The sequence below is a fragment of the Lithobates pipiens genome, unplaced genomic scaffold (assembly GCF_037356315.1).
Source record: "Lithobates pipiens isolate NorthernLeopardFrog02 unplaced genomic scaffold, aLitPip1_a1.2 Scaffold_23, whole genome shotgun sequence".
Lineage (NCBI taxonomy): Eukaryota > Metazoa > Chordata > Amphibia > Anura > Ranidae > Lithobates > Lithobates pipiens.
Genome location: NW_027507785.1, coordinates 62,311,992 through 62,336,333, shown reverse-complemented (window position 1 = coordinate 62,336,333; position 24,342 = coordinate 62,311,992). Strand labels below are relative to the sequence as shown.

The following is a 24,342-nucleotide window of genomic DNA, read 5'->3' as shown; positions in this document are numbered from 1 at the left end:
GGGTTTACAACCACTTTAAGGCCTCATGTACACGGCTGCTGTTAGACGGACGTTCAGAGGCAGTTGGATGCTTTTTTCAGCTGCCCCTGAACTCATCCAATGTTATCTTATGTGTACATGTACACAGGCTCGTTTACTGTCGTTTTTTAGGCAGTTGCCTTTATTCGAAGGCAAAAAAATGAGTTCAGACGCCGAAGTTTACAACATTTCAGGCGCCAAACGCCACTAAGCGCGGTACCAGCGCTTAACCGCATTTCGTTTATAGGCGTTTTTCATTTTTGGCTATTAAAAGAAAAATTTTTTTTTTTTTCAAACACTTCTAAACACAAACGCAGCAAAACGCGGCACGTTTTAAACGTGGGTTTTTTTTCTGTCAAGTTAAATCATTCAGGAGAGATTGTAAAAAATGTCCCGTGTACATTAGGACTAAGGCTGGGTTCACACTGCTGCGGCTACGAGAACCGGATGCGATTCGCACCACACTGCAGTGCAAATCACATCCGATCTCTGTGCGATGCGAGTTCAGCCATACAGATAGTATGGCTGAATTTGCATCGCACCCGCCCCAAACTCACACAGGACCCTTTTTTTGGGTGTTCACACCATGCGATCCGATTCCTGTCCGAGTTTGCAGATCGCACTGCGATATGCGAACTGATCTGGGGGTGTCATTAACATTTCACTGACAATCCCAGCAGTTCGCATAGGGCAGTGTGAACTGCCGCCGGGAGGCATGCGATGCGGGAACCCGCCGCGGATTTGCGGCGTTCCCGCATCTCTGCAGTGTGAACCCAGCCTAAAGGTGGAAAAAGTTCTGAAATGATTTATCTTTGTCTCTTTTTTTTTTTCTCTCAGAAACCTGACATTTTAACAGGGGTGTGTAGACTTTTTATACCCACTGCAGATGGAATTTCAATCTGACCTCCAGCCGTCCTTTCAGTCCTGCACAGTTGTACCTGCTCCTCTCCTGGACCGAAATGGTTTACTCTGATTTCACTGCACACTGTGAGCTTCTCACAAAAGAAAGTCTGAATTACCAGTTCTGGGTGAACAGAACATCAAGGCGCAGAAGCGACCTGCTAATGGGTTCCAGCAAACGCTGCAACTGTGTTAAAGGCTTTGCTCAGCCTAATCTGAGATCTGTGTAAGGCTCGGTTCACACTGCCGCGACCTGAAACTCGTGCGATTTAAAGTGCTAGGCGACTTCGGCGTGGCTTGAAGTGACTTTGAAGCAACTTTGAAGGTAATCTTCCTGTAATGTCAGATCCAAGGCGGATCAATTAAGATAAGGATCCGACTTGAAGGCGACTTCTATGGTCTATGGGTAGAAGTCACCTTGTAGTAGCCCAGGAACCTTTTCTAAAGTCGGAGCGACTTCAATAATGCCAAGACCGCTCTCATTGTCTAACGAGGCATTTCACATGTCATGCGACTTGGAGTCTCATAAGTCGGATCACAAGCAGTGTGAGCCGAGGCTAATGCACTGCAGCTGAACTCAGCTAAAAATTCCAAAAGAAGGTGCAAAAATATTCCAATCATCTCCTCTTCTAACCAACGTACAAATAAACGCATGAAGGCTGTGGAGTCACGGAGCCGCACAGCTGCAGGAACGACGGCGACGCCCTGCTCCAGATCCGTGACCTCATCGCCTGCGGATGGCGCTCCGCTCACCGGGGGTTCCCCCGGCATGGCCTCTACATGAGATCACTCACAGCGACTCTCCCCGCCTAAAGGAATCCCATCAGTCGCACAGCCAGCGGCTTATCCCACACATGGCTGTCGTTAGCGACTTTCACTTTCAAAGATGAATAAATCTGGTCGGCTTAAAGAGAAGCAGAGCGGCCCCGGACACGGCGATCAAAACCATAAAGAGGATCAAAGAAAGACTTCCAGATCTTTCCGGTAACTGAGAGCGTCCAGGGTCGCATGGAAAGAGTTTGAGAATCTATGAAAGTTTCATAGAAATCTATTCCTCACTAGTCTCAAAAGGATATAAATCTACTGTGTGTGCACCAAATGTCTGTGCAAACCCAGATATTACCCTGTAAAAGAAGCAGTGACATCACTGTGCTGTACGTAACCTGTGCAGAGAGCGGAGCTGTGGCAGGAGTCCAGCAGGCCCCACCCACTACAGGCTGCCTGCAGAAACCTACAAAAGGGGCGGAGACAAGACCAGTCACCCTGCACAAGGAGAGCAGAGCTGTGGGAGGGGCCCAGCAGGCTCCACCCACTACAGGCTGCCTGCAGAAAACTGCAGAAGGGGGCGGAGACGAGACCAGTCACCCTGCACAAGGAGAGCAGAGCTGTGGGAGGGGCCCAGCAGGCTCCACCCACTACAGGCTGAGTGCAGAAAACTACAGGAGGGGCGGAGACGAGACCAATCACCCTGCATAAGGAGAGCAGAGCTGTGGGAGGGGCCCAGCAGGCTCCACCCACTACAGGAGGGGCAGAGACTAGACCAATCACCCTGCACAAGGAGAGCAGAGCAGCAGTGAGCGGTCTTTATTACAGGAAGTCTCACACTGGATTACAGCACAGATCATCAAGATTCAACCTCAATGCTACAGTTTCACTTTCACATACAGGTCACTTACCATTCTGTGTATAGACAGTAAAAAAAAAAAAAAAAAACACTCATATCTGTCACTCTGAACTCTCCTCCTATCAGTGTGCTTACTGCACTGCAGCTCATCCAATAGGTTCCTTTGTGCTGCTTTCTTCATCCCCCTCTTTGAGCTTTGCTGTATAGACTGATATTTGTTTTTTTGAGTGCAACAGTCACTTTAAATCTGACTTCTAGCACAGTTATACAGGCTCCTCTCCTGTACTGAAATGGTTTACTCTGATTTCACTGCACACTGTGAGCTTCTCGCAATGTGCGTTAGAAGCCGCAGCAAGTTAGATAAAGCCCGCCTCATTTCCTGACTGGGGGACATCCAGCATCATCTAAGGCAGGGAACTCAAACTGGCAATCCTCCAGCTGTTGCATAACTACAAGTCCCATCATGCCACTACCTGTGGGAGTCATGCTTGTAACTGTCAGCCTTGCAATGCCTAATGGGACTTGTAGTTTTGCACCAGCTGGAGGGCTGCCACTTTGAGACCCCTGGTTCTAAGCCCTTTCCTCCCTACTCTGTCCATGGCCCGTCCCTTTCATTTATTGGGTTTCATTTTCTTTCAGTCATGGAGGCTCAGCAACACATGTGGGCGTTACTCAGGGTGGTGTGCATACCACTACAGTCTAAGAACACCCCCTTCTCCAGACCGACACGCACCCATCAAGGCATTCTCATATTTTCATAACTCCTCCCAAGAGACAGCAGGGGGGGAAGAATCATTCCAGGTGCTGCACATCCAACAAAACCAAGGGGTAACAGTAGTAGGGAACAACCTCAGCCCAAACTCCATCCAGGCTATGCCACCCAACGCGTTTCGTCCAACGTGTTTCGCCCCACGCACAGGACTTAGGCCGGCCATACATGGAGCATTTCTTTCGGGCAGCCATGGGTTGCCATGAAGAAATTTGCTGAATTCCCCATCAGCACAAACTATGCTGACAGCGGAATCCCTTCTGCCGGGCCATTGTGATTATTGCAGGTAAAACCCGGCATATTGGTTGTACCCATGATGATTGATTACCTCGGTACATTCACCCTGCTCATTTATGGTTCGGATCTCGGCTGGGTCCTGCTGAACCGGCTGAAATTCGAACGGTGTATGGCTGCCCTTAGTCATGGAGGTCCTCCCAAGAGACAGCCCCGACCCCCTTCCATTCATTGAATTTCAGCTCCTTCCTTCATGGAGGTTCATCATCCCATGTGGTGGGGGTTGCATAGCTCCTCCCAACAGACAGCCCACAGCTTGCATCAGGGCTGAGGGCTCATGAGAGGAGTACTAAGGCGGGGTGCTGTGATGATTTCAGGAAGCCATGTACAGCCCCCCTCTGCAGCCCCGCCCACCAGCCATGATCTGCCTGCATTGCATAGAGAACCACAGAGACCCAGTGATGACAACACCAGGTCTAAAAATAAGGTATGTAATGAAAATGGAAAGGTTTTACTTAACACCCCAATTATATTGATGAGGGGGAACAAGGGAAGGCAATCTATAAGTAGAATGAACGTCAGCTTTAGGCAAAAATACAAATCCTATCCCTCAAAATACTGACGACCACTAGGGGGCGCATCTAAAAATCTGTATCTGAAAAAACAATGGAATGGGAAAGTAACACACAAGTCAGATAAACTGAATACTTTTTTTTTTTTTTTACTGTAAAACACAATATTGTGCTTTGAATACGGACTTGGTACACCGAAGGGCCGGCGCCGGGGCTGGGATCTGCTCGGCAGAGGTCACTGCGACATCGACCCTTCAAATGCTCCGGTAAATATTTCAGCTCGTCCCCGGAGAATTTTTCTTACTATGAGCAGATTTTACAGGAAATTCTTCCTTCCATTAACATGTGGAAGTTAACAAAACAATATTCGATACCTGAATGTACTAATCATCAAGGATGGAGACATTAAGCCAAAGAATGGTATGTTATCCCAAAAAAAATTAAAATAAAAGCACTTAACCAGGACGTGATGAGTGGCGGAAACTGGGCTGGAGAGCGGTCGGGGAAAATTACATGTATTGAAAAGGCAGGGGGAGGGGATGAGATAGTTCATTAAAACCACCAACTCCATCCTTTTTTCTATATTGATTGTTATTGAGGAACTGAGGCAGCAATCATCATTCGCAAAATATCCCCGTCATCGGCTTTGTGTGTATATATATATATATATATATATATATATATATATATATATATATATATATATAAAAACAACAACAACAAAAAAATGTTGCTGTCCGAATGCCTTAGCATGTGTCTATGTGATCAGCAGCTCCATCTGCTGGCAATAATGCAGTATTTTCCTGATCATGGTATTTGATAAGAATTCCACATTATAGCCACTAGATGGAGCTGGCGATCATAGGAGACACACATATTAGACACATTACAGGGATTATTTGCGATGGCCTTATTAAATAGACCTCTTAGACACCATTGAAACCTGCATGGCCCACTTTTTCCTGCATTTTTTCTTGCACATTTGGCATATGATAGCCTATTCATTCGAATAGGCTTGCCCTACGCATGCCAAAGTAGCTCCTGCACTTTGTTTTGGCAGCGAGCCCGTGTGTTTTTGTAACTCATTCCAAAAAGGCATCTGCCAGCTGCATTAGGGGCGTCATTAATAATGGCACGGCAAGTGTGATGCACATTTTTTGTGAATGCCGGTTCCTGGAACCTTACTGCCTTTTATGTATTTCTTCCAGATATGTGCAGTATTCCAGTGGGAAACTTTCCCAGGATCTTCCTGTAAGACCAGTCACTGCTGCTCTTTCTCCTTGTGCAGGGTGACTGGTCTGGTCTTCGCCCCCTCCTGTAGATTTAAGCAGTGGGTGGACCTGCTGGCTCCTCCCACAGCTCTGCTCTGTCCTTCTTGTGGTGCAACTGGTATGGTCTCCGCCTCCTCCTGTAGTTTCCTGCAGGCAGCCTGTAGTGGGTGGGGTTTACTGGGCCCCTCCCACAACTGTGCTCTCTGCTTGCGCAGGGTGACTGGCCTCGTCTCCGCCCCCTCCTGTAGTTTTCTGCAGGCAGCCTGTAGTGGGTGGGGTTTACTGGGCCCCTCCCACAGCTCTGCTCAGGCTATGTGCAGCACAGTGTTGAAGTCAAAGCTACATTTACAAGGTAATATCAGGGCTTGAAAAGGCACAAAAAGTGGATTTATGTCATTTGTGGCTTTTGAGGAAGCAGCTGAGAACATGCACACATGCTGCAGCCATGATGCTTTGTAGCTGTGGCAGGTATTATACCCCGTTGCTACCACCGAGAGCCACCCGTTTAAAGTGTTACTAAACCCAGGACTCTGCATTCACTATATCTGGTCTCCCACAGTACACAGAACATGGAAATGCAAATATTTTAGTAAATATAAACTGCTAAATACCTTTTCTCATCAGCAGTATATAGCAGTCTTGTGACGTCTATCAGTGTCTGGTTAAAGTTTGTAGGAGGAGTTTTCATTCTCCTCTGACCTCCCGTGAGGCTGCAGGACCCCTGACCCTCCGTCTGGACAGTGCTGATTGACCCTGTGCTGATCACATGCACTCTCCCAAGAAAATAAAAAAACTCTAGCAATACACACCAAACTGAGCATGTGCAGAGTGACTCCAAAGGCTCTGTTCCATCGGGAGGTGTATTGGGGACAGTGAAAGGGGAGGATCAGAGAAGACAGGATCCAACAGCCTTTTTACACAAAGCGGAGGATTAACCCCTTAGATTTTGCAGTGAGTATAACAAGCATACTTTACTCCATATACAGACTGATTTTACTGTTGTAGGTTTAGTAACACTAAGTCGGGTTCTCCAAACTACGGCCTGTCAGCTGTTGCAGAACTACACATCCCATGAGGTATTGTAAGACTCTAACATTCACAGACATGACTAGGCATGATGGGAATTGTAGTTCCTGCACAACTGAAGGGGCTGTAGTTTGAGGACCCCTGCTTTAAGTGAATGCGGCCGCTCTGCCACTGTGCGCTACTACTGCAGAGCTCAATGGATTGAAAGCAGGCGGGTAGCAAGTGATACAATGCCTTCTCCCTACCTGAGGAAGAGCGATCTGAATGGGGATCACTCTTCAGAGACTAAAAGCAAGTGGAGATGAACCTTTAGAGAGCATTTCTCTCACCATCCCTTGGGTCGGAGCTCCCCTTTAAATGGATATGTTGTGCCGCTCCCATGGGGAAAATGAAAAGAAGAACCCCGCTCAGAGGACCCCGCTTTACTCCACTGTCAGCACTCCATGAAAAGCACAACAAGCGCTTCAATTTAGCTGATTAAATATGGCGATAAATTCATTCCTGGCAGGGAGAAGAGCTGACTTGGTGGTGGGGGTGGGGGGGCGGGCGACATTGTTCTTTTCAGCATCTTTTAATAAAAGGGGGAGAAAGAAGGTAAAAATAAATATCAACAAATTAAATGCATTATTGTGATTTAGCGGCTTTTATGTCGTGTTTACCAGATGTGTCTCCAGAATTAATTTCAGGATTTATCTTCGATGCCGCTACAAAAAAGCAGATAGGTGCCAACATGGATTTATGTGTAATGCTGGAGGGGGAGTACGAGGGAGGGAAGAGGAAAGAGAAAGAATAAACAGCGAGAGCGAAGGGAAGAATGCAAGAGAGAAAGTGCACAAGAGGGCAAAAAATAAAAATGGCTGCCAAGAAGTTAAAGAGTTTGTTACCCCAACATTTCATATTCCTGATGTGCGTCTGATGTACTATGTACGTGTATGAGAAAGTCTCCTGTTCTCTTTGCATTACTTCCTTCATGTAAAATCCCTGGTGTTCCTGCCATTTCCTTTGATTCCCTATTAAAAACTGACCACACTAAGTAGGAGAGCACACGGTGGTCTGTTCTCCAGCAGTGCTGGGAACTCAGTGTGCTCTCCTCCAATGATCAGATTAATCCACACACACGCCCCCCCATTCATCTTGTAAAACAACCCCTTCAGTTTAAAATAGGAATGAAATGCAAAACATGTGTGCATAGATATAAAATATTATAAATACCCTTTTACTCTTTTTTTTTTTTTTTTTTATAAGTGATCACATTCCCTCTGTTCTCAGCTTCATAAGAGCTGGGGGAGGAGAAGCAGCAGTGTGAGGGAGATGGATAAATGAAGGGAGAGAGATGGATAAATGAAGGGGGGAGAAGGGAGATGGATAAATGTAGGGGGGAGGACGGAGAGGGATGAATACAGGAGGTGGGAGAGGGATGAATGAAGGGGGGTGGGATAGAGATGAAGAAAGAGGGGTAGGATAGAGATGAAGGAAGGGGGGTGGGAAAGGAATGAACGAAGGTGGAAGGGATGAAGGGAAGAAGGGGGGAGGGATGAATACAGGGGGTAGGAGAGGGATGAAGGAAGGTGGGAGGGATGAAGGGAGGAAGGGCTGAATGAAGGGGGGAGGATGAATAAAAAGAGGGGTGAATAAAGGGGAGCGGGGGGGGGGGGACGATTAAAAGGGGGACAAATAAAGGGGGAATAAAGGGGGGGGGGGCAAATAAAGGAGGGGGAACAAAAAGGAGGGAATAAAGGAGGGGGAACAAATAAAGGAGGAGGGGAAATAAAGGAGGGGACAAATAAAGGGGAGGAGGGACAAATAAAGGAGTGGGAGGGGCAAATCAAGGAGCGGGAGGGGCAAATCAAGGAGCGGGAGGGGCGAATAAATGGCATGAAGGATAAATAAAGGGGGTGGGAATAAAGGGGGAGGGAAGAACAAAAGGGCATGAAGGATAAAGGGGGTGGGAATAAAGGGGGAGGGATTAAAAAAGGGAATGGAGAGGAAGGAAGGTAGGAAGGAGAAAAGGGAGAAAGGAAGGAGAAAAGGGAAGAAGGGGAAAAAAGCGAGAAAGGGAGAGAGGGATGCATTTCAGAATGAAGGGAGGGATGAATGGCTGGATGGTGGGTGGGATAGAAGGATGAACGGAAGGATGAACGGAAGGATGAATGGAAGGATGAACAGGGTCAATGAGAGACAGATTAGGATAGACAAAACAGAATACAACATGATAGGACAAAGGATAGATTGATCAATAGATGGAGCCCCCAAGCCCCAGAGGGCCCTAGTGCAGCTGCACAGATAGTAGGCCCACCTTGCTCCCCTAAACGTATACATCCTCATTTGGTCACCTGACTAAAGGTTCCATTGAAAACGTCCATCGTTCATCTCAACCAATTGAGTCCTACCATTTAAAGCCTGTAAATCCCATCCCTTGACATCCATACACTGTAGCTATCAGAGGGAGTATGAAGAAAAGTATGTATGAAATATAACAAAGTGTGGAAGATGATACAAGAGGAGGTTATATAATATATATTTTATATCTCAGGTCTAGAAAGGAACATTTGTGAAGAACGAGGTCGGGGATTTGGTTGCAATGAAGGATGCCTTGAAGCTGTACAATTTATTTGGAGCGTTCCATAAACAGCTGATGGAAAGAATTCTGATGAATGATTCTGTAACAAAGGTAAAAAATAAAAGGTGAAGTGAGAAGCATGCTCTCAGTACGTAGCCGGCAGCGCCCATCCTGGCATGGCCCTCTAGGAGCCCACAGTACTCAGCGCGGGGCCGGCCGGCGCTCTTCTCTGCGGTACACATATACACATCTGTGCGCTTGTTCTCTGCAGCTGATGACCTCAGCTCCTTGTGAGCTCGACTGGGGCCGGCGGTAGCGTACGGGGTGTCTCTGCGGAGCCCGGCTGCAATTCATCATCATTTTATCTGCACAAATTTAATTGGATCCTATCAAATTCTCCTGATTCTCCCTCCTCACTTTCAAACGCGGCTGCGAGCAAGATAAATGTGACGGCCGCATCGAGAGGGAGAAAAGAGAGAGAAGGGGGAGTGAGTGTGCGGGGGGGGACGGGGATGGGGGGAGGAGTAACGAGGTGTTGACGAGAAATTGGTGGGTATTTTCGTGTCTTCGAGAAATAGGAAGAAACAAAACAAAACACAAAGCATCCTTTGGTATAATCAATGGGCACGAGTGAAGGCACATTTTAATTAAAGGGTTAAACTCTAGTCTGGTTAGCTTTTGCAGGAGTAACAATAATTTGACAAAGACAGCTTTGCATCCAGGAAAGGACATGATTTAAGGACACCTGTCCATCTCAAAATGCCAATTCACTGGTTGCCTCTGGCTTCAATACATTGGGAATAGAAGAAACACTGCACTTGTAAGGTCTAGAACAGGGGTCTCCAAACTTACTAAACAAAGGGCCAGTTTAAATGTCATTTAGACATTGGGGGGGCCGAACTGTGGTCAACGTGAGTAGAATAGTGCCCCATTCGTTGGTATCATTGGGAGGAATAGTGCCCCATTCGTTGGTATCAGTGGGAGGAATAGTGCCTCATTCGTTGGTATCAGTGGGAGGAATAGTGCCCCATTCATTGGTATCAGTGGGAGGAATAGTGCCTCATTCGTTGGTATCAGTGGGAGGAATAGTGCCCCATTGTTGGTATTAAGGGGAGGAATAATTCCAGAATCCCAAAATGCCAAATGGGAATGGAGCCCAAGTGTGAAGAAAAATTAAAATCACTGCAGAATTACCGTTGTAGATGGTTTAGCCGGGGGTCTACAAACTTTAAAAAAGGGCTAGTTTACTGTCCTTGAGACTTTAGGGGGGCGGGCTATGGCCAGTGGGATTAGAAAATGGCCTGGCTTCTAGTGGGAGTTAATAATGTCCTATCATTGGTGTCAACGGGAGGAACAGTGACCCATCATTGGTGTCAACGGGAGGAACAGTGACCCATCATTGGTGTCAACGGGAGGAACAGTGACCCATCATTGGTGTCAACGGGAGGAACAGTGACCCATCATTGGTGTCAACGGGAGGAACAGTGACCCATCATTGGTGTCAACGGGAGGAACCATGACCCATCATTGATGTCAATGGGAGGAACCGTGACCCATCACTGATGTCAATGGGAGGAACCATGACCCATCATTGGTGTCAAAAGGAGGAACGGTGACCCATCATTGATGTCAATGGGAGGAATTGTGCCCTTTCGTTGAAGTCAATAAGAGGAAAAGTGCCCCATGGTTGGTGTCCGTGTCAGGAACAGTGGTCCATTGTTGGTATCAATGGAAGGAATTCTGCCCAATCCTTGCCGTTAATGGAAGGATTTGTGCCCCATCATTGGTGTCAGTGACAGGAATTATGCCCCATTGTTGGTGTCAGTGGAAGAAATAGTCCCCTCAAGGGTCGGATAAAGGCAAGCAAAAGTGCCAGTTTGGCAACCAAAGCCTTAAGTGGTGGTCACATGTCCACAAACTTCCAAGTTCATCTGCAGGCAGTGGGCAGAGACGATCAGCGAGCCGGGAGTTGACAATCTTCAGCCTCCAGAATTGCTGTGCATATGCGTCAAAGAAAGCACCGCCCGACCCGCAGTCACTATGCAGGTATAATGAATTGGAGAAGTTTCCAGATGCCAACAACGCTTAGGAGATCATCCATTTGAATAGTAGCATTGTCAGCCCAACCACGGAACTAGCATCAGAATCCAGGAAAAAGCAGGACGACCAGGTGATTTCTCTATATTCACAGGACCAGAAATAAGGAGTAAAAGGTGCATATATTATAGGAACCCTGCAAATGACAATTCTCTTTCACTTGAAGCACTAGTCCTGTATGCTTCCGATAATCAGCCAATGACCGTGAAGAAATGGCGGTCAGCTTTAGAGGCCGTTGAGGTATGGAAGCTCAGCTGTGCAATCCCATGAGGCATCAAAACACACGCAGCGATGAGCGATCGCCGAGGCAGACAGAGAGAACTGGGAGGAGAGGAAGCGGCTGCCGGGCAGCCTGGAACAACATCCGTCCCGGGAGACGTCTTGTCCGTCAATATATTAGATCTGTATTTTCTTGGCTGGAGAGCTTTGCAAACACAATTAATCTACTGAGGGTTGGTGCAGTGAACTCCTTTCATGGATTTCACGCTCTCATTGACCCGGCTTCTGCTTACCCTGAATTTGGAGATAAAAATTTCCTGAAAAGGGTATTTTTCCAGCTTCCCCCACCCCAGCACATGCGATCCTCTAACAAGCAGAGAACTGCATCTGCTTTCCACTCCAGTGCATGGCAGACAGGCACCTCCGGACCTCATAACCCCCCAAACCACACACATAACATACAAACTTTATTTATAAAGGGGGCTTCTACACTAAAGATGTATTCAACTGCGCTATTAATCTAAAACGTTCAAAATACTACAGGTTTTCATGCAGTCACTCACCATAACTGGTTCTGTGCTTGGCATTTTACCTACAGGTTAGTGGGCTGGCAGCACTGCTTGTTTTTATTCCTTAGATCCAAACTTTCTAAACAAAGGGCCAGGTTACTGTCCTTCAGAATGTAGGTGGGTTGGATTGTGGCCATAAAGAGTACAAAATGTCCTAGCATCAGTAGGAGTAAATGATCCTCCATCATTGGTGTCATTGGGAGGAATTGTACCCAATTGTTGGTGTCATTAGGCCCCATTGTTGGTGTCAGAGAGAAACTGTGCCCCATCATTGATGTCATTGGGAGGAACTGTCCCATCGGTGATTTCATTGGATCTGACCCATCGGTGATGTCATTGGGAGGAACTGTCCTCCCATCAGTGATGTTATTGGGAGGAACTGTCCTCCCATCAGTGATGTCATTGGGAGGAACTGTCCCATCAGTGATGTTATTGGGAGGAACTGTGCCCCATTATTGGTGTCATAGGGAGAATTTGTCCCCTATCATTGGTGTCATAGGGAGAAACTGTGCCCCATTGGTGATGTCATAGGGAGAAACTGTGCCTCATCGGTGATGTCATAGGGAGAAACTGTGCCCCATCGGTGATGTCATAGGGAGAAACTGTGCCCCATCTGTGAGGTCATTGCGAGAAACTGTGCCCCATCGGTGAGGTCATTGCGAGAAACTGCGCCCCATTATCAGTGTCACTGGGGGTGGGGGGGGGGGGGGTTGTGCCCTTCATTGGTGTCAGTGAATAAAATAGTGCCCCAAGGGCTGGATAAAAGCAAGTAAAGGGCCACATCTGGCCCACATTTTGTAAACCACTGCACTAGAGGTTAGATGCACAAACATCTCAATGATCATGAGCCTGTCTCTCACACACCAGCAATAAGTCAGTACTACTGACCAATAAGTGACCTTGAAGGCACTGGAATATGTTACGGCAAGAGACTGAGGACAGTTTTAAGGCTAAAGAACCTCACAGTATTGGTCAATTTGACAGTTTTGTATTTAAATCAATTAAAAATCAAATAATATCACATGACCAGATTAACCCTTTAAGGGGAAAAGGTTTTTTTTATTTTTTTTTATTAAAGGGACAGTCCACACAAAACTGACAGACTGACTGTTCCTGGGCCACCCCTTCCATTTATTGGATTTCAGTTCTTTTAATCATGGAGGCTCAGCGTCACATGGGGGTGTTACCTAGGGTGGTCTGTATACAAATGCAGTCTGTCTAGGAACAGCACCCCCCCCCATCAGCTATGATCTGCCTACATTGCATAGAGAAGAATATAGAGCCAGTGATGTTATCACTGAGTCTAAAATAAATTATGTAATGAAAATGAGATTTAAAAATTTCATTAGCATGTTGATGAGGTGGAAAAAGGCAGGAAAAGAGAAGTAGATTAAACATCAGCTTTAAGAACATCTAGTCTTTAGGAACTGTTGTACCTCTCAGGATTACATCTTTGCGCTCTGCAGGAAACAATATATGGTTAAGACAACACACAGACCACGGGGATGTGCGATCCTTTAAAACAGTTCACTGAAAAGCATTTAACAAACGCACTTACTGACCTGTAAAACAAGCCTTGGAACGTATAAATCTCACCGCTCCCTTATGGCTTCCTACTGCAAAACCATAAAACGTAATATGGATTTCTGCAAACACACATCTCCATGAATCGTACAGCCGTAGACACCCCTCGCATCCCGACTCCTCACACCATAGCCAATAAAACTGTCAGCTCATAAACGGTCAATGAAGGGGGGAGGGGGAATTCCATATTTAAATGGCTTCACTTTATTGACTTGCACAGGACCTCCTGCAGCTTTTATAGCAAGTGTGTTTTCTTTCTTCCCATGCTTTACAGCCAAGTCTTCCTATTCTCCAGGGAAGAACTGTTATACCCGCTGTCATGGGAAAATAGGATTTTTTTGTAAAACCTTTTCTTGGTGTTCATTGGAGGACACAGCTCTGCTTTAGATCATCACCTATCGGGTATAGTGATGAAGATATAAAGCAGAGTTGTGTCTTCCAATGAACAAAAGAGAAATTTAGATTCTTTTGTGCTCACCTTACAGAAGAGTTCCAGGTATGTATATTATTACATGGTTACATTGATTAAACTTGGGTCAATGTAACCATGTATATATTTATACCCATACCAATGGGATCCCTCTAGAAGCTAGACATCACTGCAATAGGCACCTCTATTCCAGTGATCTCCACTAGTTTCCAGGTCCTGTGCTGAGCGGCTGCCCTGCTGTATTGTGAACACAAGTGGTCAGCCACTTGGCGCGGCTTGTTCTGCATTTTCTCAATGAACGCAAAGCATTCGCTGATTGGACTGGATGGGTGTGATGTCACCCCCTCTCTACCTCGTCCAATCAGGCAAAAATGCTGCCCACATATTGTGACAGTCAGGAAAAAGAAAGCCGGCAGAGCAATTTGATTGCTCCAGACAAATTAACTAGGAGCCCCATGCCTAGGATGTCCCTATGACAAATTTTCCCCCGAAGATTTGGCTTCTTCAACCATGCTTCAAAAGAGGAGGTCCCAAGCAAGAACGCCTTGTTCTTTGGCTAGAGCAGTGTTTCTCAACCAGGGTGCTGCATTTGTCTGCCCCCGGGTTGCCAAGAGCATGGGGGCCCAGTTTGTCAACAATCAGGGGGCACTCTGATGTGATAGGGTCATCTGAAGTAAAAGGTGGAACAGACGATGCCAAGGGGGCCGCAAGACACTCCCGACGCCAAGGGGGCCGCAAGACACTCCCGACGCCAAGGGGGCCGCAAGACACTCCCGACGCCAAGGGGGCCGCAAGACACTCCCGACGCCAAGGGGGCCGCAAGACACTCCCGACGCCAAGGGGGCAGTATAAACTCCCAAAGCCAATGGGGCGGAAAAAAAACATCCGATGCCAAGGGGGCGGAATCTCCCAACATTAATGGGGTGACTCCACATAGACTAGAGTGCCTCAAGATTTTGCACAGTTTTTATAGCAATAAACTTACCAGCATTTTGAATTCCATGGAGTGCCAATTGCTTTCTTTTTCTGGGAAGTATTTGATGTGTGGGGCATAGGACGAGCCTGGGCCTAGTGCCTGCCAACCAATGACCCCCACAGGTGACTCTGCTATAGGCTTGGGAGCAGCACACCTTATTGTTCATATGTGACCCATCAGGAAGGGATAAAAGGCCCACTTTAATCTCACCAATGGCCAACACCCCACTGTCAGCATGCAATCTTGGGACACCACACGTACCAGCCATCAAGACACAATGCAGCAGAGATGAGGCATATCTGAATGAAGACAGTGAAAATACTCCGCTCTGCCTGAACACAGAGATCTGTAGAAAAAAACACTCAGAATGGAGCAACAAACTTTGTTTAGTAAAAGTGGCTTCAGACTATGGACAAGGCGAGAGATGAAACCTGAATCTGAATGTGGAAATCCCTTTAAAAAACACTGCGGTTGACTTCCTCTGCTCGAGATTATAGTCGGTGCAATTGTGCTTTCCATTTTCCTCTCTGCATTTATAAAACCGCCCGAGTCCCTTTGGGAGAAAAACACTATGCAAATAAATGTAAGTGGAAATCTCCAAAGAAATGGGAAGAAGCACAGGGACCGCAAACCGCCCACACAGGACAACTTCCCCGAGCACAAATATAATCTGAAAAACACGCAGTCCAGCAGATACAGAGGACAGGCATCATTCATCAATACATGGATCACTGGATGAATGTTCTGTGCTGCTCAATCTGGGGGCTCATTCACTCCTTGGCCTCCTGGTGTGCTGTGTTAACCCCTTGTCTACAAGCGCAATTTTTACATTTATTTGCACATATTAAAAGCTGCATTTTTTTGTTACTTCTTTATTTATTTTTTCAACAGTGTTGGTATTACATCAAACCCCTAAAAAATGATATGTTTTCTGAAAGCAGAGATCCTGAAGATTAAAACGGTGGTTGTTTCAATTTTTTAAATCATACAATATTTGCATAGCTATTTATCAAATGCATATTTTTTGGTAAATGTAAAAGATGATGTTGCATCAAGTAAACAGATAAGTCAAGCCTTAATATTGTGCATGCGTGAAATCACAAAAAACTTTGGTACCCAAAACTGTCCATATCCAAAAGTTTTAAAAGCCTTTCATATGTCTATAACCCCAAAAAGGGGGAAAAAAAATGCATCCTGTTCCCTTGTAACTACATATTCGGCGACCCATCGCAGTTTTCTACAGAAGTGACGCTCCGTCGCCGCCATCTTTCTACACCCCACACTCCTCCATAGTAAGGCTACACTGAGAAGGGGGAAAGCGGACATCTTGTTACACCCACCGGAGTTTTGCATTTTAGTTAGTGTTTATAACAGTAAAGCGAGTTTCTATAGTGATATGCAGGACTTAGAACTCCGTCTGCTTGCTTAGATGTTGAATTTTAAAAGCAGCAAACTTCTGTGAGAGTAGTAAACCTGTGAGATGAGCAGGGTTGCCGCTGCTTTTAACATTCAACATCTAACTAGTCAGACTGAGTTGTAAGTCCTGTATTTCACTATATAAACTCACTTTACTGTTTTAAATACGTATAAAATGCAAAACTCCGGTGGGTGTAATAACATGTCCGCTTTCCCCCTTCTTAGTGTATTCTTACTGTGGACGAGTGTGGGGTGTAGCAAGATGGCGGCGACGGAACGTCACTTCCGTAGCAAACTGTGATGGGTCGCCAAATATGTCATTACACCCTTTTTCTGTATTTTCTCTGTAGCCAATATATGCCTTACAGCCCCTGAAGAAGCAATTAGCAAAACATGTTGAGCCAACGGGCATTTATATAGCTTTATCTGCATTAAATTGTATGTTATCATGCTGTAAAAATTTTTATATGGGTTTATGAGAGTCAACATTTGTTCACTCTTTTTAATATTTCCATATTAATAAAATATTTGTTATTTTAACATGTCATATATTTGTGGCACCATAAAAATCCCCTTCTCCAGTTCTCCCTTTAAATTTCCAAATTGGGATGTGGGTGCCTTTGATCTCCTGATTTAGTGTGACTAGTTCAATATATACCCTAAAAAAGGAAGTGCTCAAACAAGGACCTTCATGGCAGGATCACTAGGGATTCAAAGAGTTGGCCAACTAGAAAAAGGCTGCTATTGCAGGCTCTTCCACATGTGAACCCAAGTTACACATCCCTCTTTTGTTCAGCCACTTCCCACAATGCCCTTCTCTTGTAATTTCAGCACCTGAGCTACTGTTATAGAGAATATTGGCTATCAGTGATTTACGGATATGGGATCTGTCAGTCTCTAATGAATTGTTTCAGGCTCTTCATCGGTCTGTCGCTGATAAGACAAACGTGGTTCTTATTACATACGTGCTGTGTTACAGCAATGATAACAACACCCCCTACTCTGCAACAGATTGAGGAGTTAAGGGGAGGGAAAAAAAAATGTGACTGTCGACCGATCACAGAAAAGCGTTTCCCGCCATTCCCTGATGTCAAAGAAAAAGAACGCTGTAGAGAAAGCACATGGGGTTCTGTACTTGACACAGCGCGGGGCTCTTACCGAAGTGTTCTGACATTGGATGCTGGTACTGTTGAAGCGCAGAGCGGTGACGCGGGTCACACTCCCCGGGATGTGGAAGATGCACTCGTAGTTGCGCTGGCCCGACTGCGGCTGCGGGAGGTTCTTGGCGGTCAGTGTGATGGGTTTCACCACTCCAACAGGGATGTAGATTTGGGTTGAAGGCAGAATCTGAGGACAGTCCTGTCGGGAAAAAAAAATAATGGTTTTAGCCAGATGTAAAAAAATAATAATAAATATATATATATATATATATATATATATATATATATATATATATATATATATACATACACACATACATACATACTAGGGCTGCAACTAACGATTATTTTCATAATCTATTAGTTGGCAGATTATCGTTTTGATTAATCGGTTAATAACCTTAGAAAAAAGTGTGGTGTATAATTTAGTCAATATGTAAAGTTAAAAAAAAAAAAAAAAAGGAAATTTATTCTTAAATATGTCTATATGCAGTGGTAAATATAAATAACCAACTATATGGTTAGGGAGAAAAATGTCGAATCCACTCTGAGAATAACAGACAGAAGAGATATACGATATATATTAGAGGGGATATATACTGTATATACTATTAGAAGAGATATACTGTATATAGTATTGAAGAGATACAGTACTGTATATACTATTAGAGGATATATACTATTAGAGGAGAGCTATACTGTATATACTATTAGAAGAGATATACTGTATATACTATTAGGAGGGGATATACTGTATATACTATTAGAGGGGATATACTGTATAAACCATTAAAAAGAGATATACTTTGTATACCATTAGAGGAGACATATACTGTATATACTATTAGAGAAGAGATATACTGTATATATTAGAGGAAAGATATACTATTAAATGGCCAATCTGGTAAATAACATCAGACTCATTAACTTTAACCCCATTTTGTCACTGGCCGATTAATTGATTATGAAAATAGTAATCGATTAATTTCATAATCGATTAGTTGTTTCAGCCCTCATACATACACATATTTATATATATATATATATATATATATATATATATATATATATATACACACATATATACACACATATATACACACACACATAAATATATATATATATATATATTCTATATCTATCTCTGACCAAAATTAAAAGAACACATCAGCATTACCAAAACACATTGTTTAAATAAAAGTACTTTGTGTGATTAATAAAAAATACGAAAAAAACTGTTCTCAAGCAGCTCAAGATCACAAGAACTATGGCTGAACTGAAGCATCATTGGTTATTAAAGCATTATTGGTCATTAAAGTTATTCAAAGGCTGCAGAGAGCCTACTGTTTCCAAAAAGAACTTTGGCGAGATAAGTGGATGAGCGAGACCCAACTATGATGGGTAACCATCATATAAAAAAATATTTTTTTTTTTAAAACATTAAAGAAAACCTGCCATAAAAGATACACAGAAGCTGCCACTATGAGCCTCTTCTTTTGAAATGGGGTAAGCACAGTGGCTATGTGGTTAGCAAACCTGCCTTGCAGCACTGGGGTCTTCAGCTTATATCCAGGCCAGGACACCAAGCCTTGAGTCGAATCCCTCGTCAAAGCCCTCACACCTCTCCTGCAGCTGCGGTACCCCCCTAGTCACCACCCGCACCCAGTTTTGGCAGCAGAGGAGGGGGAGAGAACTCCTCCACCAGATACTGCGCTTCTCCGTGCAGCAGTGGAGCATTCAGCAGGCAGCTGACTCCAGCCCATCTCCGGTCCTCCTCCAAACCCTGCTCTTCCTGCTTCTCCAGCTACATCCCCACTTCTTCCCGGCAGCAGCACAAGGGGGTGGTGCACTGTGATGTAAAGGTGGGTGCTTGATATTTGATGCAAGGGTGCTCTGGACATCTAGTGTTACAGATACAGCTGGCCCTTTGTGAGCGACCATAATACTGATGTGGCCTGCAATGAAATTGAGATGGACACTCCTAATCTAAGTAATCCACCACCCACAAGTTTGGATGGACACCAGAATTTAGACAATCAGAAAATTGGAAAACTATGGAGGGATAACGTATGAAAGTGAAAGGTTTGCACGTCTCTCGCCCTTGCCGGCTGGATGAGCATGTAGTCGTCCTCTCACCCATGACTTATGTTTTGCAGCGTTTCTGACAGAGAAGGAGCAAAACTGAGGTGATCTGATCTGCGAGGGAGCGACTCATACAAGGAAGGAAAGTGTTCTGGCATAGTCTAGTGATCCTGTTGTGGGTGAACACTCTCGAATTTGACTTAATTCTAATGTAGAGCCCCAGATGATGTCTTAGACGAAACGCGTCATACGGGCTCTGCTGATGCCACTGCATCATATTTTATAAGAAGCATTTTTCTTCACAAATATGAGTGTTCCTTTTATACATAATGAATACTTTTCTACTGAAATGGAATTACAATATGTGGCCGCTCTCTTCTTCTTCCTATAAACCACACAGGCAGATATCACTCATCTGTCTCCCTGTTAATACCCCCTTGGAGGGCTATTCGTTAGAAGGGCCACAGGAGTTTATACCTCTAACCGGAGATTGTATATGTTGATGCCGGTATCCCCTGGTGTGTTACACTACAAGCATTATTGACTCATTAGGCATATGCCTGTTTGGGTTCAATCTTTCTGGCAAGTCTCGTACCTATTGGTGGTGGATCATCTATTGGCAACTTTGTCTAAACAAACTTTACATTTGAAGTCACTATGATGTTAATTTCATTCATTTATGGGCTTTGAATGCTTTCACTTTCTGGGACTTCTGTTTTATTTGTTTTCTATTATATTCACACAATTGTTTTCTATATTAAAGACACGTCACTAAGTATTGCATTGAGTTGAAGGTCCCTTCACGATTTTTCAAAAAACCCTTATGAGTATTGTTTCACTTTTGATATAGTGTACATTCACTTTTGCATACACTTATAGTTTATTTTTCCACCATTCAAGGCGTTCACATATACTGCACACCTTGTCTAAATATTCAGTCTTGGTTCATTCTAAGACAGTTTATTAGCACTGCACATTTCAGTTATTCCCCCGAGACGTCAGTTTGTGACAAAACGTGCGTAGGGACTAAGGAGGTTAACGTGTTGATGTCATTGCTTTGTACTCAGTAGACGGGTATTCGCAAGCCAGCCTTTCTGATCGTTATTACCACACTTCTGCAAGTGCAATTTTAATAGTTTTAATAAATTTTTGGTACGCATTACACTATGGAGAGTCTTCTTGCTTTTCTGGGTAACGCCCGATTTATCCTCCTGGTGGTTTGATGCTAGAGTCTCCATGGTCGCTTGGTGCCTATTTCCAGTTGCCCTTCCTTGGACATCCAACATCCCCCCCGGATAGAGGCCCTGGATGGGTATTTTAGCCCCAGGCCCATCAAAGCTTGCCTTTTAGTAAGTGCTCATTTTATGTGGTGCACTCTTTGAGAGATGTATATCACAAGAATCTACACTAACATTTTTATGGACTATTCATCAATCATATTCTTACACATGTTGCTGTGTGTTATAGTTCTCACACATTCAATGTTTGGATCATTTTATTTGGTTATATATTTTTTTTTCAGCGCTGCTACCTTGAATTTCCTATTTGTACATTGTGTGTATCTCACATTTTTAGCCGCCGCTTTATTTTATTTTAGCTATTGTGTTTGTTTTAGCATGGTAATTTCCACTTTTTTACTTTTCATTTATTGTTTTTTTACTTTGCAACTGATCCTTTGCTGTGCCAGCTGCTATTTCACAACTTAAAGAGACAGCGCGGTATATTTGTTTTATTTCTATACTAATGTAGAGGGCGTCAAATAAAACCAAGTGCTGCTCTGCACACTTCTATATACCCCATCAATTTCAAGGTATCCCCCCCCCCCTTCTATATGATCAGTGTCAATGCTGTTGGCTCAACAGCCACTGGGTTACTCTGCCCCAACATTGGAGACAGACATTCCAACCTTTAAAAACATTTGCCAAGAACAAGACTGCAAGATTGACATCATTCTAGTGGAGGTGGTCTCAAAACAGAACCAAGTGTTGCTCTGCACACCTAAATATACCCTACCGATTCCAAGGTATCCACTTCTGTAAGACCAGAGTCAATACTGTTGGCTCAACAGCCACTGGGTTACTCTGCCCCAACATTGGAGACAGACGTTCCTGCCTTTAAAAACATTTGCCAAGAACAAGAACGCAAGATTGACATCATTCTAGTGGAGGTGGTCTCAAAACAGAACCAAGTGTTGCTCTGCACACCTAAATATACCCTACTGATTCCAAGGTATCCACTTCTGTAAGACCAGAGTCAATACTGTTGGCCCTACAGCCACTGGGTTGCTCTCCAACATTGGAGACAGACATTCCTGCCTTTAAAAACAATTTTGCCCATCACTGATAACTGAACTGCAGTTGACAAGCTGCAGCAGCATTTAACGTCTTATGCCAGGAAACAAGGAGTCTGGCTGCGATCCTCTTGTAACCTCTAAAAGATCTATATTAGGTGGCTGAAGTTCCATCCAGCATCTAACGAAGAGATGAGAGGTTCTAACCAATGCATGCTTAATGTGCCAACACCGCCCTTACACTTCATCAGCAGATCATTGTAGCAGAGGCGGCAGATGCCAGCAGTTGGGAGTCTGAAAAAAAATTCACCTCTCATCGTCCCTGCTTTAATGTCAGGCCTTCCTCCTCCGCTCACCATGCCCGCTATCTCCCTCCTGAAGTCTTGTCAATGCTTCGCTCTCATCTGCAGTGCGATCTGAAAACTCAATAATAATCCGCAAGACGACAGGACAAGCAATAAAAGGATATTTGTTGCTGTATCAAATCCGATCTTGAAGGATCAGTCTAACATCTCATTACCTAGCCAGTCCAACCAAAACCGATAATTATGGTAGGACCTTGTTGTCCTAGGTCTGCACACCCACCACAGCATTACAAGGAGCCTTTTTAAAAAAAAAAATGCAATGGAAGGCATGAGAAGATCCAAAAGTCTAATGGCGGCCACACGTGTCAAATTCCGAACGGCTTTTCATTCGAAAAATCGTGCCTTTGAATTATTTCTGACCGCAAGTGTGGCCATAGCAATGGCCGATTTTCATGCGGCCATCGAATTTGGAGTTGGTCAGGCATGTTGAAAATTTTTTGAAAAACTAAAACTTCTAATCCATGATGGGGGAATCGTGCGAGAAATCTAATAAAAAAAGAAATGCGCATGAGCTTTTACCTGGAAAGGGGGGGGGGGGGGGGGTCGATTCCCAACCACAAATTTTCTTTTCCGTAACATGAGGTGAAATTGAAGGCGTGGTTGGTTACAAAACGCACTCATTTTCAATTGACAAATTGTTTAGAATTCAATCCATGTATGGCCTGCATAAGACTAGCATGAGCAAAGGCCTGAACCCCTCCCTGTGGTCTCCATAATAAAAGGCCGGGGGGCTCTGTGGAGTCCTAGATTCCATTTACTGCTAAAATATCACAGTTGGGTGGGATGACCCTCCTAATGTAAAAAGTTGGGAGCAGACATTAGCTGGTGGCCAGACGTGAGAGTTAAACAATCTTTCCCTTCAGAGATATTATTATTATTATATAGTGCCAACAGTTTGCGCAGCGCTTAACAAAATTAAGGCAGACATTACAGTTACATTACAATTTGGCACAAGAGGCATCAGAGGACCCTGCTCGTTAGAGCTTACAATCTAGGAGGGGTATCTGTGCATAGACATGCTCGCTCATGTCACCCAAACCCTGACTGATGTTCTCATTATCTTGGGGGAACACATTTGAGATCGAGGGTGAAAATTCGACTTGGCAGTTTGACTTTCCCCCAAGCATAATCAGCCAGCGGTGTCAGTCCTCATCCTGAGGGAGCCATAGCGCTAACCTTCCAAAAAAAAAAAAAAATAAAGATTTTTAGTTTCTAACAATTAGTGCTACATGGGTAATCAGCCAGGGGTGCCTGCACCAGTCTGCAGGGAGACAACCCCAACCACTCCAAAAAAAAAAAAATAGATATTTCAGCTCTATTAGTCCTGCAACTGTAAACCATCACACCACTAAGATCTCATGTGAATAATCACTATGGAATGGACCAATGGGTGTTCTACAGTGCAAGACATACACCAGCATGTAGTTATGTACTGTAGACTAATGACGGCTATTTGATGCAGTGCCTTGAAAAAGTATTCATACCCCTTGAAATTTTCCACATTTTGTCATGTTATAACCAAAAACGTAAATGTATTTTATTGGGATTTTATGTGATAGACCAACACAAAGTGGTACATAATTGCAAACTGGAAGGAAAATGATAAATGGTTTTCAAAACTTTTTACAATTAAAATATGGGTAAAGTGAGTCTGTGGCAGCCAAAATAAGCTCTCTCCCACTTGATCTAAGGTCGGGCGCAATAATTTGTCCGCCTTAGTGCCTCTCCCATGTGTACTTGACGGATCCATTTTCTTTTTGGGGCTTTATAAAACCTGTGGTTGCATAGTGCCTACCGATTTTGCTGAACGTTACACATTGATGGAAAACTTTGAAGCTCGGGAGTCATTTATATGCATTTCTTGAGGTACCCCATTTGTTTTTAATTATTGGCACACCATTTATACATAGCATCATTTGTTGATATAATTATACTCCATACTGTATGTTTAGGGTCGTTGTCCTGCTGGAATGTGACCCTCCACCCCATCTCAAGTCTTTTGTAAGTCTTTTGCAGACGCTAATGTGTTTCCTTCTAAGATTGCCCTGTATTTGGCTCCATCCATCTTCTCATCAACTCTGACCTGCTTCCCTGTCCCTGCTGAAGAAAAGCATCCCCACAACATGATGCTGCCACCACCATGTTTCACAGTGGGGATGGTGTGTTCAGGGTAATGTTCA

At 44.4% G+C, this 24,342-nt stretch overlaps 1 protein-coding gene across 1 annotated transcript in view; it reads right to left on the bottom strand.

Moving 5' to 3' along the window:
* PLXNA1 (plexin A1) overlaps positions 1-24,342 on the bottom strand; it is a gene marked incomplete in the record, with an annotated part of 497,669 nt that overhangs the window by 121,704 nt on the left and 351,623 nt on the right. Inside the window, 1 exon segment of the mRNA XM_077451741.1 lies at positions 17,424-17,624. Coding sequence (XP_077307867.1) covers positions 17,424-17,624 — 201 coding nt within the window.